This window comes from Leptonotus elevatus, chromosome 19 (genome assembly GCF_054856555.1).
Source record: "Leptonotus elevatus isolate MCC_2025b chromosome 19, RoL_Lele_1.0, whole genome shotgun sequence".
In the NCBI taxonomy this organism is placed as follows: domain Eukaryota; kingdom Metazoa; phylum Chordata; class Actinopteri; order Syngnathiformes; family Syngnathidae; genus Leptonotus; species Leptonotus elevatus.
The window spans coordinates 934,948-952,024 of NC_141257.1; the positions used below are offsets into that span (position 1 = coordinate 934,948).

A 17,077-nucleotide genomic window follows, 5' to 3' on the forward strand; every position below is an offset into this window, starting at 1 on the left:
TACGTCGCCATCCAGCCAGGTGATCCTACAAGAGACAATCAAGTTCAGTGATCTCACACTGACGCGCAAACTTAGAATTGAGCTCGTCAAGTCACCGATTTGATTGTAATTTGTCTTCCTCTGCATTTGTGTGTGTGTGTTATAACAGCTGGAGACACTCAACGGTCCCAGGTGGCGACAACACTCACAGGACAAAATATTAGGTACACTGTCACACGTGTGGAGCTCAAACTTGAGTGCAAATAGTGAACTTTTTTTTTTTTAATAAAAATAAATAAAAAGGCCTCAAGCTGTTTAACGCCACTCCCAGCTAAAGTTCACTTAAAAACACAAAACAAAGATAACGAACTTCGTGTGTTTAAAGCAACCACAGCTTGGCCTTACAAGTCTGCCGAGTTAATGCTAAAGATAATTAGCATATGTTTTTGGTACTTAAAAGTAAAGGAGTGAAAACAATTCTATGCTAACAATATAACAGTACTCACATTCATAAATCCTTTTCCCCGCGCGTCGACTTGCGTTGTTGCCGAGCTGCTCTCACATTTTAAAATGAAAACTCACAAGCACACATTCGTCAAGTTGAGCCACGGAAAATCTGGCGCAAATCAGGTGGATTTCCTTGGAGGAGTGAAGACAAACAAAAACAGCAACTTTAAACCAAAATGGCCGACGACCAGCGTGTTTCACAGCATCGGTCCCGTTTTGATTTCCGTGCGTCCCGTCATGATGTCCATCCGCAAAGTCACATTGAGCAAACTTTTTAACAAATGAGAGCTTGGACAGCATACAGTCTAAAGATCTTTTATTGAAACAAATAAATTAATAAGTTAGTCACGTCAGCTACTTCTACTCTCGGCAGACGCACGACATCATCATCATCATCATCATCATCATCATCATCATCATCATCATCAAGTGCGGGAATCAGCTACATTGCTGGAAGAAGGTGGAAGACTGTCGGAGCGTAGCTTAGCATTGCTAGCTGAGCATTTTATTGCTTTCTTCAGTGTGTGTGATTGCTATTGGAAGGACTGCAGAGCTGGAATGTCAAAATGGCGGCAAGGCAGTGTGGGGGGAAGTGATGTCATGAGCGAGAGAACGTGCAAAGAAAGAAAGAGAAAACGAAAGAGAGAGACATGCAAATGCATTCAGTCAGGCAATCGCTCGCTCTCGCGCGCTTTTAGCGCCCTCTAGTGGCCTCAGAGGTAGTTGCGCCATGCATGGTGGGTTAGGATTGGTGATTTGTTCGTTTCAAGAGGCACACCTGTGCAATAACATTGCGAGATCCAATAAAATAATCCTGCCTTGATTCCTGAAATAAAAGCAGGTTTCTATTTAGTCAACTTCAGGGATTTATGTGAGGTGAGGTGTTTATCAGAAAGGAAAAATGCAAAAATAACAATCATTTAGGCTTATTTTTACAAGTATGAATAAAGAAAATTGAAATATAGCTGGAATAGTTACTGGGTTCATTCATTTGCTTGAATGCAGACAAAAAAAAGGTGTTTACCAGATTCGCAAAATAAATTGTATTCAATATTTCTTGTAAAAGTTGTAGGGAGTGATAATTCACTGAATTATGGCAAATACCAGGTGATTATTTAGGGTAATGTGTTCATTTGAAAGGAGGCCCTTATTTAAAAAAAAAATGCATTGCTTTTCACGCATGCATTCATTAAAATACTTCTGAAGTAGTTTCTGGGGAAGGGGCGTTTATTTAAGGTAAGGTGTTGAAAATTTGAGCACTAAAGGCAAAAATAAATGCATTCTGTATTTTATTATCACATTATTGAATTTGATAAAAAATCTAAAAGTCAAATAAGCAAGATATTAGCATGGAAAACGTGGCAATTAATTGAAATCATTTTGATTGATTGATTGATTTAGTTATTTTATTGGATCTCGGAATTTAGAAATGCAGGTGCAGTCAATTTGTGCTTCTACTGTTAAAAAAAGTTTTTGTTTTTAAATATTTCCTTCCTTTTTACAAGCCATATCGACGCGACAGGAATCTAACGGCCGTGCGGGTCCTCGGAGAAGATGGCGGCAGCGTGACAGAAGGCGCGCATCTCCGAAGGCGCATCCTCTACCGCCTTCGACCACATGCAAGTTTGTTCTTGACGACGCTGCGTCCAGTCGCGTCTCGTAATGCCGCAAATACGTAAACATGGCTCCGGCGTGCATGATGCCAAACGGGGAGTGATGTTTTTTTTTTCTTTTTTCTTTTTTTGCATGTGGGCTCAGGCCTTACATTCATCACAGTATCCTAAAAAACAACAACAACAACAACCAAAAGAAAAAACACAACTTTTTTTCTTTCTTTTCTTTTTTTGTGTACTCACAAATACCGAGTACCGATACCTCTATTACAGTGCACCAACTACTGGCAAGGATGACTTTTTCAAATTTTGTTATTCCTAAGGAATAGGTGGCCGGTATCGAGTACCTTGAAAAAAGGCCATTACCTGGTATCGGTACTCACCCATGCCCGGTACCTTTTGTTTTGATACCCTTGAAAACATACCTGTGCGATTTCTATTCAGTGTACCTCGAGGGGCCTGGATGGGATTCGTATTTTTGCAAGCGAGTGTTAATCCTCAAGGAGGCGTGCATGGGTGGCCCTCTGGGGGAAAAAAAAAAAAGAAAAAAGATCCGGCTAGGAATCCAAGGTGGCGCTGGGGGACGGCGACAGCGTGTTGGCGGAAGAGAAGAGGTCTCTTTGGTCCGCGGGGCTGCTGTGGTAGTCGGACGTGAGCTCGGCATCCAGCGGCAGCGAGGACAGCGCCAGCTGCGACGACGAGCCTTTCTTCAGGCACGACGAGTACAAGTTGAGCAGGAGGTCAATCTTGTTCTCGATGGACTGAATCTGCAAAGAGAGCACGGCGCACCTTCATTCGGGGTAAGGCGTCCGTTTTTTCCACCCTGGCATGCAAAAGAATGATACATACGCTGTTTATGGGAGCAAAATATTTTCCTGAAATAACGGCGTCGAGTGTTTATCTCTCCGTTGCAGAATGCAGCAGGCATTTATTTTTTTCATAGAAAGGAAACGACACATATTAGATAATGACTTGGTTCAAATACTTCCTGAAATAGTTTTTGCCTTTCCACATAGAAATAAAAACACATTTTCTATATTCAAAACTGTTCTTGAGCTCATTTAGGCGAGCGCTGAGCAACTGCAGAGAGTAGCAGGTCTTTATTTGAGGTAAGGGGGTTCATTAGAAAATAAACCTTCCACTTAAAAAATATCCCCCCCCCCCCAATAAATACGGGTTTGGAATATTTCTTGAATGGAGTTGCATGTGGAGAGTGCCAGGTATTTATTGGAAGTAAGGAATTGATCATGAGACTTAAGAATACAAATTCATTCATTCCTTTATTTAACCAGGTAAGAACATCTCTTTTCCAAATAAATAAATAATGATACTTGCTTGAAATATTTCTTCAAAGAGTTGCTGAGGGTGTTTATTTACTCAACCGCATAGACTACCAGATGTTCATTTGAGGTAGGGTGTTTCCCCCCCCCCCGTCACACATAGCATTTATGTGTGACTAAATAGTTCTATCCTTTCTGGGGACGCTAATCAACTGGAGAGAGTTTATTTGAGATCCCGTGTCAATTGGAGGAAAGGCCTTTAATTTCAAAAATATATTTTTGAAATAATTTCATAAACACATTCACAATACTTTGTTCATATATTTCTTGAATGAGTGTCAGACATTTATTTGAGGTACGGTGCTTTTACCACATGTAAATAAATAAAGTATTTATACCATTAAAATGCTTCCGAAGATTGCAGCGTGTTTATTTAAAGTAAGGCGTTTAATAGATTTGAAACCTGCAGTTAAATAAAAATCTATTTATGGTCTTCGACGTCATTTCGGTTTTAGTAACGCATTCAAATATAACAAATCATTTGATTACCGCGTGTGATGTCATGAAATGCCACATCAAATAGTGTGACGTGTTGCCCTGTGACAAGCGTACCTGTTTCTCCACTTTGACCACGCGTCCCATCATGCTCAGCTCATCCAGAGAGTCCAGTTCCGGCGGCGTCTTCTCGCCCTTCTCCGGTCGCGCCTTCTTGTCGGGCTGGACGGCGCCTCGCCCGATGATCTGGTCCACCCTGGGACCCGCGGGACGCCACGGCATCAAAATCATTTCTTTCGCGAGCGTGACGATTTGTCCTACCGCATCTGCAGGCTCTTGATGCGGCCCAGCATGTCGAGGTGGCCCGCCGAGTACTGCTCGATGACGTCCTTCACGTCGTACGGACGCAGCGTCTCCTTGAACTTTCTCTTGGCCACGAGGAATTTCACAATCCTGCCGACGCGCACACAAAAAACAGAAGCATGGCTTGGTGGCTTCCCGCCGTGCCTCCCGCGCCGACGCGCTCGCAATTAAACGATAAAAGCCCCGCCGTGTAAGATTAATTACGGTATCCGTTGACCTTATCGTTCACAAACAGGCCCGTCAAAAAGAGCAACGCGCGCGCGTATATTGTGATGATGAGGATGAAGACGAGACATTTGGCTTATCGGGATTTGCTGCTTCAGCAAGTCGGGGAAGCGGCGTCAGCCGGCGCCGCTAAATGGGACGCGCCATCACCGCTGTTAACTGATACTTAGCGAGAAGACAATAGATCCTAATGGACAAGTTTGCAAGGCAAGAAAACGATTTTTGGGGGGGGAAAACGGTGTACTCGATTCAACTTGAGCTATTAATAGCCTACATATGAGCGGCTAATTACAACCCGATTGCATGAAATTGGACCGATATAAAAAGGTGTCTGAAGATGGTCAGTGTAAACACACAATCTGGATTCAAATTGGTTTGGCATCGCTGCTTCTCACCCCGACCAAAGATACACAACCTGGATCAAATCTGGGTCGAAATGAGTTATTGAGTTTTGTTCACATCGGACACGATTTGACAGACATTTATTGTAAACGCCCAATCTGGATTAGATCTGATATAAACTGGTTTGATATCACAGCTTCTGACTAACGTTTTGCAGACGTCTCAACATGGTGAGTGTAAACACAATATGGATCACATCGAGGTTCAGCTTTGGACGTTGCATACAAATAAAGATTCTGATAAAGATTCAGCCAAGAACACATTTACGATAGACGTCTGAAACACACAACCGAGACCGGATCAAGATTTAAATTGGGACCCTGCACACACATGGTGAGTTATGTAATGACACAGTGCAAGTGTCAATGTATTTTTAGTGTAAACACAATCCGGATCAGATCCAGATTTGAAATGAGTTTGACGTCAAACCGGATAACGTTTGAATTTCATTGCAGCACTTTGATGACAACATCAACATGCGACAAAAGGAAACGTTCACCAAAAGCGTAAACAGGAAGTGGTGTCAAAACCACGACGAGCGAACCTCTTGCTTGTGATAGCTTGCTTTTTAATTTCTCTCGAAATGTATTTTGCAATACAGCAAATGGCAGCTTTTGGCTTTGGTGACTGATATTCAGACCCCCCCCCCCCCCCCCCCATCGCTCCTTTTACCTGCCGACGCTTTGAAATTTAACACACGCCGGCCGTCTCGTTCTCACAGAGGCAGCAAATATACTGCAAGAGCATCACATCGCACGGCATGAAGTGAGAATGCCACAAAAACGGACGGTGGGCAAGAATGGCAGAAGACCTCCCCCAAGGCCAAACAAGACTCATCCAAGTATGCAACCTTTGATACCACTCCGCCTGTTCAAAACCCTCCATCACCAAAACGTAAGGGAAACATTTCGTAGAAAAATCACATGAACCCATCAGTCAGTTGTTGCAATACTTATGTCCATTTTCCCGCAATTAATAGAACTCGTGAGAACGTAAACAAATGACTCGACTTGAACAAGTTATTTGAGGTGTGCTGTTGACGAGCATTTTGATAATCCATAATAGTCGACTGACATTTCATCAGAGACTGGACTCGCTTTGGCCAGTGTGAACGCATAATCTGGATCTGATCCAGATCGAAATCAGTTTGACGCGAACGTCAGAATTTTATGTTGACTGACATTTTGAAAGGGATCCGTTCGATAGCGTAAACACAATTTGTATCCGATCTGGACTGAAATCAGTTTCCAGGATTTTCCAGGAATCCTTCTCGTGCATCCAACTCACCTGACGGCTCGTATGAGCGTCTTGACGGCGGGAATGACCTCGTCCATGGCCACGTCGCAGTAGCCTCTGTCCTCCACGCTGTCCTCGCCCAGGCCGTCCACTGGGGACACATGCCCGCACGCGGGTTACGTGCGACGGACGTGGGAAGGATGGTTCAGTTTGCGGCGTACCGTCGACGGGAGGCCTGGCCTTGAGCCGCAGCGACGTCCGGAAGCGGGTGCGGTCGTTGAAGCTCCAGCTCTTCTGCACCTTGCCGGGGCTGGCCGCCTCGGGGACGTTCTCCTGGCTGGGCGAGCGCTTGACGCCCGGGCCGGCGGGCGCTTGCGGCGACGCCTTGTTCCGGATCACCTGCGCCGAGCGGGAGTTGTTCATCCGGATCCGGTCCCGGAAGCCCAGTTTACTGCTGGGGAAGGACGCCATGTCATCTTTAGTCGACAAATCCGCCCATTTTTAATCCATCTCAAGGGGCGGCCATTTTGCCACTTGCCGACGACATCGCAGTTGCGCAGCTCAAGCAACGACCAATCACAGCTCACCTGTTTTCTGAAGCCGAGCTGCGATTGGGTGTCGCCTGAGACCTGAGCAACTGTGATGTCATCTTCAGTCGACAGCAAGGAGCAAAATGGCCGCCCTCTGAGATGGATAAAAACGGCTGCATTTTGGTGCCAAATTCATATTTTACTAACAATATTATTAAACAGAATCGCATATTTTGTTTAAATATATATATATAAATTACACCCCGTGTGTAAATTAATAAAAAATAACAAAATAGGACAGTTCAAGTTAAACTTAAAATACATTTCAAAAAAGGAAAGAAATGCAACTTTATTTTCAAATTTTTCGTTCCAGCTCACAAACGTTTTTTCCGAACATCCATGCCGCTAATAAAAAGGGATGCAAGGATTGGATTCCAAACTGGGAATGCCGCGAACCAAATAAGCAGCTCAGCTTCACATCATCAACTGATCTGGCATGACTCGGCAGATGCTGGAAAACGCCGTCAGAATAAAAGACACGCTTCTTTTAATCGCATCAGCCGAGAGATTAAGCATCCAAATGGACTTCAAAGTGCACACGCACAAAAATGGACACGCACGCTTGGAAATAACGCCGTCAACAAAAACGCAAACGAGCCACGTTGCCAAAGCGCCGTCACTCGTTTCCACAGACGCGTCTTATTGGATGAAACCATGATATACTCTTTGTGTGTGTGTGTGTGGAATTGTCACCAGTGGGCTGTGAAAGTCAGCGAGCCATGTTTCAGTACATGGCCACACAAATGCAGGTAAGTCCTTATAAAAAGTCTACACACCCCTGTTCAAATGCTCGCTTTTTGCGGTTTGAAAAAAAAAGTTATATTCCTTTTTCATGTCAAATATTAAAAAGTAAAACTCTTTTATTATGACTATTCATATTTTTTTCACTCATATGATGCTTTTTAAACATAAAATTATTTTTTGGGTTTTATCCTTCCACATAACGTATATATGTGAAACGACATTTTTTAACCTTAAATATAAAATAATTTTCTTTGCTATTAATTTTAACATAAAATTATTTTCCATCTTAATATTATGATTTACAAGGCTCTACGTTTTTTAGGACTAAGTATTCCAACTTAAATTATTATTTTTTTTTTTACATAAAACAGACATTTTTCAAAATATTGAAATCTTTCATTTCATTTCATTACCACCTTTATTTTGGTCATTTTAATTCCACTTTTTTCCCCCTGTAATTTTTTTTTCCCAGTATTATTCCAATGTTTGCTCTCTCAAGTCTTTTTTTCAGATCCCCCATATATATATATAAATATATATAAAATTAGCAACTAATTCTACAACCTGTACAAGTCAAGCAAAAAGCCTACTGGAACATGTGAAGTTCATTTGGAGGTGTGTCCCAACGCAACATAGAAATGTTTGCATTGCTCGCAGCATTTGTTTGGTCGTGTGCCTCCTGGTGGAGCTTGAGATGATTTTTGGCGGCAAATGTCCATGCAAAGAGAAACATTAGCGCACTTAAGAGCTGGTAAATAATAAAGAAAGAAAAGTGAGGCATGCTGAATGATTTATACGGCAGGCCGACTTCCCATTAGACATGCCGGACTCGTCACGCTCGTAAAAAAACATGGCCGACCTTCGCCGCGGGACCAGCGCATGCGTTCTATGCCTTGAACCTTTCCATGCTTTCTTTTTTTGTTCCCTTTTTTATGAGCTGCGTCCAGCCGACGCAAAGCAAAGTCGGATCGCAAAACATCTCGTCGCGTTAAGGCGAATACATTTTAGATGAACAAATACGGACCAGAGACAATCACTGCAATTTGCTGTAAAATTGTGCAAAAGCTCAGAGAATTATTTTCATATTTATATCAAAAACATGCAATCAAAAAAAAGAACTGTAATTTAATAACTATTTTTAAAATAGAATAATATTTTTGATTGAAATGAATTATGTAGCAAGTGCCAACAATGCTGTACAAAAATGTTTTTAAAAAATCTCAGGATCTAATATTGTAATGAAGAAAATTTAGCAAATGGTAAAATACAGTTTTAAAAATTACCTTTACTGAAATATTTTTATAAACTGTAATTTACTGTAAAAAGTGTATACAATTAATAATTACAAAAATGAAAATATATATCAAACCTGAGATTGTGATTAAAATTTAGTACTTTTTTTAAATAAATCATCACATCATGCAGTAAAAGTGTTAAATAGGTTATATAATTTATTATTATTATTATTATTAAATATTTCTTATTTATTAATTGTAATATTTGATGTTCTTGTGATTTATAATTTATTTGTTCAATCTATTATTATTTTTTTCAATACATCTAACTAAAAAGTGAATTGATTAATCAGTCAATCAGCATTCCGACATTCAAGCTCGATTTTCTCCGTAAACGTTGGCTGACAGCTCGGGCCCGCCGAAAGGGTGCAACAGGCAAGGCGATTCAAGGTCAAAGGTCAAAGGTGATGCACAGGCCGCGTGAATACCTCTGCTTGCGTCCGGCATGAATCCGGAAGAGACCGCGCTTTTTAGTGAGGACTTGACTGGAGGAGGAGACACACAAGGCAGAGAGGGTGAGGAACGCTGGGTGGGTGTTAGTGTGTGTGTGTGTGGGGGGGGGGGGGGGATTAGTTAGGATGGAGGAGGAGGAGGAGTAAGGGTGTGGGGGGCAGGTGAGGAGGCACATGAGGGACTGGGGGGGGTCTCAATAGTCCAAATAGCCATAAAACTGCCAAATGTACACCGGTTGGCCACTTTATTAGGTACACCTGCACCATACCAATTGATATTAACTAGCGTTATTGATCAAAATCATCAGCACAATTTCAATTATATAATATACTAAAACCTTTCCCCCCAAAAAAATGTATATTTGATTTTGTTTTCAATTATTGAACTCCTGCATTGGCGCTCTCCTCCAGGTGTACCTAATATTTTGTCCAATGACTGCAAACAGTTTTTGGCTCCACTTTTTGACCAGCGGGGGGGAGTGGGAGGGGAGGGGGGGGGGGTGATCATGCAGTACACCTCAAGAGTATATCCGTCAACATCAACATCAACAATTCCGCCAAACACGCTAAACACTATAGCGGCTAATCTTCAGGAAGTTAGACAAGCAGAAAGCGCCAAGGCCCGGCCGGCGCCCCCCAAAATGGAGGCCGATGACGTGAAGCACAAACCTGCGCGGCGCTTCGGGCCTCCTGAGGACAACGACAGGAAGGGGTGCGATTGGGTGGGGGTCATGATGGTGGCCACAAAGAGAAAAAAGGGGAAGAAGAGTGAAAAGCGGTGAGGATGAGGATGACGAGGATGAAGATGAACACAAAAGATGGAGACACGCAGCGACACTGCAAAAACTGAACCAACATTCAAGATCTCAAATGAACTCAAATCACTTTTTGCAGAGTACAGCTGGTTATACACTGCAAAAAAAAAGTGGGATTAGACAACAAAAGGGCGGAAATGAGGAATATTTTTATTTCAGCAAAATTATCTGCCAATAGCAGAAAAAAATGGAAAAAAATTAACAATCTGTAGAAAATCAATTCTAATTTTTAAATGAATGAATGATTAAATACAATACATTTAAATTATATACTACACCTATCATTCATTATAATTTATTCTGAACTACCAGTAATAAAATCTAAAAAATACATACAATTGTTTGCCCAATTTTAAATATTCTCTTGGCAGATAATTTTACTTTCTATTAATTATTCCTCATTTGATTACATTTCGCACATTTTTTAAAGCCGAGTTTTTGCAGTGTAAACAACAGTTAATGGGTTAAATCGCTGTTAGACGCACGGCAACACGAGCTCGGCTGTGTGTGTGCGTGCGTGCGTGTGTGTGCGTGTGTGTGTGTGTGTCCCTGTCACGTGGGCAGCGGTGCAAGGTGCGTACCTGTCCCCCGACATATAGGGGGCGCTGTAGGGCCGCAGCCCTGACAGCGGCGCGTGGTGGAAGTTGACGCTGTACGGTGGCGGCGGCGCCTTCTTGGGGGCGTTCCGCTGCCGCTGGAGGTGACTGAACAGTAGCGTCAGTTCTCTGACGGCCACGTGCACAAATAAACATCAAACATGACAAACAAAACAAAAACAACAGGGAATGAAAAAGGCAAAATCAAAACAGGCAAAAAGGCCAAAATCAGGGTCCCGGCGCTTAAAAGGAGATGGACAACAAAGAAGACGCACACAGTGGAAGTACAAACACGGTGGGTTGCGCAATACCTGATTGTTAACAAAAAGTCCTGCTTACAAATTTACGGTCATTCAAAACGAGCAAAAAAGTCGAAACGTGTCACACGGCGGTTAGCCAATGAACGGAAGTCATGCAAAAGATTTGGTCATCTAAATTCGCATTCAATGAGAGTTTTTGTTATCAAAATTTGTGTGCTCGCAAGATTTCTCATGCTTGTTATGTGAATTCTGAACATTTTGTTATCAAAAATGATGTAAAAACTATCAGAATCTAAAACCATCTACATTTGGTTACCAAAAATGCATTTGATAACCAGAGGTGGCAAATGCAGGTCCAGAAAGTCAAAACCCTTCCACAGTTTGGCTTTAGCTAGCTAGCACAAGGGCTAAAGCTCGCTAGCTAGCACCTGGGGCTAAAGCCAAACTGTGGAAGGGTTTTGACTTTCTGGACCTGCATTTGCCACCTCTGTTGAACAAAAGTAATGTTGTCATCGAAAGTTTCCATGCTTAACTCACAGATTTTTTTGATTTGAAATCATTTTTCATTCTTTTGTTATCCAAAGTTATGTTCATATATTTTGTTATCTAAATTCGTTTTTTTTGTTACAGGAAGTCAAGCTGACAATTTTTGGTTATCCGAAATCCTGTTCATACGCTTTTGTTAATGTCAATTATTTTTATTATCAAGATTGACATTCATGTTTTCATGATGCAATGGTTGGAATCACAGCTTTTTGTTATCCGAATGTGTTTTTTGAACGGCAGGCTTTTTGTAATCCAAATTCAACTTCATTTTCTCATTTCGCGCTCGCAGGTTTTTGTTCTCATTTGATCTGAATTTGCACTCATATGCTCCTGTTATCTAAATTTTACTTTACAGATTTTTGTTATCTATATTCTTGCTCATGTTTTTTTTTTTTCTCCCTTAACTCCCTACACTCTAAAAACAGTTTGATCAACTTAACACAAACTGACCCAACTTTTTGGTTCATTTATGTAACTTAAAAAGTTGGGTCCAATGAGTAACCCACAAAATAAATACATTTTTGTAGGTTGTTTTGGACAAAACGACTCCATTTGGGGAGATTTGAAAACAAACGTGTATATTTGTTATATATTCACTGATACTTTTGATTCTCTTTCAAATGTCATGCTGCTCTGTTGCTGCTATTTCTTAATGGTTGTTTTGACCCGACCCTTTTTTCAGGTGCATCTTGCACTGTATACGCTTTTCATGAGCTTCTTTGTGCTTCTTCTCCTTTTAAGCAAATTAGTCAAATTAATGGAAAAAGCACAATGTCAGAAAGTAAATCAAATAGAATCAAATGGTGGCGCCATCCAGAGATAATTGACAGTTATGAGGGAGGAGATCAATAAAAGCATGAGTCAGTGGAGGTGGGGGGGGGGGGAATTCTATTGTAAATGTATAGAATTATGTGTAGTATGTGTGTGCGTGAGCGCGAGCGCAACAGCTAACGCTAGTACACGCGCGCGTCGACCGAACGCGTCCAAAACAACGCGAGGCAATGAAAGCGGCGACCCGGCCAGGACGGGCGGCGAGCGCTACCTGAAGGATGGCAGCATGCTGTCGTAGAAGTACCAGGTGGCCGTCAGGTACGAGTGCTTGGCGTCCGTCGAGTAGAGACGCCACGCCGCCTGGCCAACGCACGCACACACATTTACACGCAACGCAATGCAGCCGAGCGGCTCGGCGCTGTCGTTTTTGCGGCCGCTACCTGGATGAGGTTGGCGGCGGGCATGCGGCGCTTCTCAAAGTGCTTCTGGCGGTGCTGCTCCTGAACCTTCAAGGCGAAGCCTGAGCCCAGAATTCCCTAATTTTTTTTTAAAAAAAACATTTAAAAAAAGTGAAGACGTATAATAATGCCAAGAGGATCGATACTGACAGCGGGCAGGGCAAAGAAGGACACGCCCAGGAGAGCAAAGCCGGCCGCCAGCAGACGACCTTGCCACGTGCGAGGGATCTTGTCGCCGTAACCGATGGTGGTCAACGTGATCTAAAAATAGAAACCGCAACCTTACATGAAAAACACCTTTTTCAAAAATAGGTTTCATGAGATCAACATATACCATTTCTTTCTTTCTAAAATCTAAAAATAAACTCTAAAAAAATGAACTATAAAAAATATTGTTCTTAAAAAAAATTGTTATGTTACTTTGTACATCGGTATATTTTAAATTTTAGGAATTTATTTCAACCATTTATCTCTGGAAAGGGAGAGTTAAATAAAAATGAAACAAAATATTTAAAAAATAATACAAGATTTTCAGCTTTAATATACTACATGTAGTAAAAATAAAATAATCACAATTATTTCTATTTGTAAATTGTTTTTTTCTAAAAATGTATGGTACTAATTGTATATACTAAATTTGTATTGTAATTATGAAATGCAGAATTGCAGTATTAGTGATGAATAAAATTTTGTTTATAATATGCCATTTTAGATATTTTTTGATGAGTCCATGCAAAACAAAAATGAGAAATTTAAAACATTGCATTAAACAAAAAATTAAGAAATGTTCTACAAAGAATATATTGTAATTAAAAAAAATCATAATAAAATGCATGAAAGTAACTAGACAAAAAATGGGACATAAAATAAACTTACAATGAATAAATAATAAATAAAATACATTAAAAAAAAAAAAAACAAGGAAGGAAATGAAGTAAAAAATCGAATCAAAAACATTGAAAACTAGTTTCTTAAAAATGCGTCCACGGAATATTAAAATAGTCAATCCCTCAAATCTGGCCGTACTACTCACAATGCCCCACCAGAGGGAGTCTGCATAGTTACTGAAGTCCGTGTTGTCCTTCTCAGCCTGGTAGACCAGGAAAGAGGCAAAGATAAGCACCAGGAAGCCGATGTACCACGCCGTGAACAGCTCCTGCGGGAACGACAGGAAGTGAGCGCGCGTGCACGCGGCCATCCATCCATCATCGCCGTCGGAACGCCGCGCTCATCGCTTTCTCCTCATCAGCACAAACGCCGGAGGCCAAATGAGCCTTCCAGTGGACTTTGGCCTCCGTAATCACGCTCATCGCTTATTCTTCGGCTTCTATCCCATTAAGTTACCATTAGGAAACTGGGAGAACGCCGTTCCCGCTCCGCGGCCATAATCGTATCGTCAGCGTTCACCAACAGCAACCCGATCACTCGCTCGCAAAATGTTACGCACCTCCTGCTCACTTTCAGGACTTTCCGCTAGCTTAATGCTAACACATAATGCAAAACGCCATACGCTGGCTAACAATACGAGCAGCAGTCTTGCGCTAGGTGTACACAAATAAATAGTTTTTACAATTGACGTTGACATGATCTGACTGGAAATCACGATTGCCCGTGTTCATTTCTGACCTTGCTGTGAGCGTAGACGACAGATCCCAGCAGCTTCCAGGTGCCCCCCCGCCGGTCCATGCGCACCATGCGCAGGATCTGCAGGAAGCGCATGCTGCGCAGCGCCGACGTGGCGAAGATGTTGCCCTGCGTGCCCGCCGCGATCACCGCCAGCGACGCCACAAACACGATAAAGTCTGAAAAAGAGGAGCGCAAAAAATGAGACGATGAAATGTGTGTGCGTGTGTGGGGGGGGGGGCACCGAATGAGGATTCCGGAAGAGTCCGCGACGGGTTCCGACCGATGACGCAGAAGGGCTTGCGGGCGAAGCGTAGCCGTCCCCGCCAGCCGCGATATCGGCAACAGCAGCCCGACGCCCAGATCCTGATGAAGTACTCCAGACCGAACACCACGATCATCACAAACTCCTGCCAAACGGGACACAATGACAGAATCATGGAGTGAGGTTCCACAGCCTGGACAAGTTAGCATGTTAGCATAGGGGGGGGGGGCATTAAAGCGTTCATTGTAAATATCTCCAATATATGTACATGTACAACATAGACTGAAGTGAATGGAGTGTGGTTCCCCAGTTTGGAAAAGTTAGCAAGTCAGTAGAAGGAAACAACAAAATATCCCCAAAATATGTACGTCAACAGCAGAGACTGAAGGAAAGGGAATGGAGTGAGGTTCCTCAGACATGAAAAGTTAGCATTTACGTGGCAAAAAAAAACCCATAGCAAATCTTAGTGACACGATTATGAAAAATTGTCAAACCAACTGGCACAAAGTGAATGGAGTAAGGTTCCGCAGGCTAATCAAGTTAGCACACAGTGTTTTGCTGTTTTTATGCTCATATTTGTCAACAGAAATCAATAGACTACTTATTTTTAGCTTGTGCGCGTCTGAATGTGGAAAAAGAAATTCATCGCTGAACTTTGTGGCGAGGTTCCACATGCTAATAAAGTTAGCATACAGCATTTTATTGCTTCCATACTTATATGTATAAACAAGAACTAACAGACAAGACTTGATTTTGGTAGCTTGTGCGTGTTTAAAAGTGAGACAAGAAATTGAGCTCTGAGCCTCAGGCTGCCTTTCCAAGCGGTTGAAATGTGAAATTGATGCTATTCTGATTCATTGGCTTATTTTTACACACGGGACGGCGAAGCGTCCGCTGGGCGGCTTGGCGGCTTTGGCTGTTGATGCGGCGTGAAAAGGAGGCGGGGACTAAAGCGAGAAAAAGCCAGGAGGGAAGAACGCGAGAGGCGGGCAATGGCCACCGCAGGTGAGACCTGCGGCCATTAAGAGGCGGCGTCATGCCAGCCGCTGGCGAGGATTATTATGGGATGGCTATTAGGATTAGCGGACGGCGGCTGCCATTTCCTGCTCGCTCGACACCACCTGAATCCCCCGCGCTGCTTAGTCGGCGCTCTGCCAACAATGACCACGCTACACTCGGCTGTGTGTGTGTGTGTGTGCGCGTGTGTGTGTGTGTGTGTGTGTGCGCACGTGTGTTGTTTACGCACCTTTTTAAGGTCAACTTCAAGCGCTTTTCAAGCACTTTCTACCTCAGGTGTTAAGCTTTTAATCTTGCAACTGTACTCAACCGACAGTGCCGTACAAATATGAATGGATTTTCTACAAAACAACATTTAATTAATGACTTTATCATGTAATGGAAGCTTTATTTTGCAAGAAAGAATCCTATTTTATCGTAATTAGAAATAGAATGACTTTTTTTTTTTTTCAATTGATGTAATATCGCAAACATTCAAATAAAACACGACTTTTGTTTTAAGTATTTTGTTGCAAAATAATTTCTTTTTTTTCTTTCAAGTCCAAGAGGAAAGCGCTGAGAGTGTGTGCGTGTGCGTGTGCGCGCGCGCACGTGTGTGTGTGTGTGTTACCAGGATGAAGAGGCCCTGGTTGGCGACCTGCTGGTGTTCGGGGATGGTGGAGAAGACGGACAGCACCAAGCAGCTGAATACCAGCAGAAAACTGAAACACACAAGACGACAACAGCAATCGTCGTCATAATCATCATCATAATCATAAAGCTCGCAAGCATCTTCAGGGCAGGTGTTGAAAGTGCTTGAATGAAGTAGAAGCCACTTCAGGTGGAGACTAAAACAGGGCATAAATTTGGCTTCCATTACGCGTTCCACTTGGCGGCTCGCTGGCCGAAACGTAAACAACAAGACGGCAGCCGAGCTTTTTTTTCATCCCGACACTTTTTCAACGTGCGCGTGAAGTTTGCTGGAAGGACTTTCGTGACTTCGCGACTGTGCCAGTGGAAAGTTTGCCTCGCGGCCCAGCTGGCAGCAGAAAATGCAGGAAAAGTAGGAGTGCAGAACAACAACCAGCGCCAACAAAAAAATAAAATAAAAAACCTACGCCAAAATACAGCAAAAATAAACAATACATTTGTTAAGAATAAAATAAGACATAACATCCTCTTGGAAAACAAAAAAATAGTTTGAATTAATGTTAAATATACCTTTAAAATAAATTTATTATTATTATTTTTTTAAAGAAATCATGTTTTATTGGGGAAATAATGTTAAACTTAAAAAAATATATCAAATTAAATTCAAATTACTTAAAAATATCAAACTAGTAGAGCTGCAGGAATAAGCTGAATTTAGGTTTGTTTTGTGTAACCTTTTATTTGATATTTGTGTTAATATTTTCATTTTATATGCATTTATTAACATTTAACTTATGTATTTTTTTTACTTCATTATTTATTTTTGTGTATTCGAAATGCATCATTTTATGTTATTTTATATTTTTTTATTCTGTATTTGTATTATTAAGTTATTCATTTTATCATCCATCATTT

The 17,077-nt window shown here is 41.9% G+C and overlaps 1 protein-coding gene across 4 annotated transcripts in view; it reads right to left on the bottom strand.

The window, feature by feature from the left end:
* Positions 1–959: 959 nt before the first annotated feature.
* kcnq4 (potassium voltage-gated channel, KQT-like subfamily, member 4) overlaps positions 960–17,077 on the bottom strand; it is a 29,958-nt gene continuing 13,840 nt past the window's right edge. Inside the window, exons 2-16 of one of the 4 annotated variants that reach the window (XM_086063172.1) lie at positions 16,143–16,233; positions 14,534–14,660; positions 14,254–14,429; positions 13,661–13,783; positions 12,778–12,888; positions 12,610–12,705; positions 12,441–12,529; positions 10,578–10,721; positions 9,851–9,871; positions 9,158–9,214; positions 6,322–6,554; positions 6,152–6,251; positions 4,196–4,327; positions 3,992–4,130; positions 960–2,866 (exon numbers count right to left, since the gene is read on the bottom strand). In XM_086063172.1, the coding sequence (XP_085919298.1) occupies positions 2,657–2,866; positions 3,992–4,130; positions 4,196–4,327; positions 6,152–6,251; positions 6,322–6,554; positions 9,158–9,214; positions 9,851–9,871; positions 10,578–10,721; positions 12,441–12,529; positions 12,610–12,705; positions 12,778–12,888; positions 13,661–13,783; positions 14,254–14,429; positions 14,534–14,660; positions 16,143–16,233 (1,849 nt within the window). In that variant the 3' untranslated portion in view covers positions 960–2,656. Of the gene's footprint in view, positions 2,867–3,991; positions 4,131–4,195; positions 4,328–6,151; positions 6,252–6,321; positions 6,555–9,157; positions 9,215–9,850; positions 9,872–10,577; positions 10,722–12,440; positions 12,530–12,609; positions 12,706–12,777; positions 12,889–13,660; positions 13,784–14,253; positions 14,430–14,494; positions 14,661–16,142; positions 16,234–17,077 lie in introns of all 4 variants that reach the window. The other 3 variants (XM_086063170.1, XM_086063173.1, XM_086063174.1) reach the window with 3 other exon arrangements.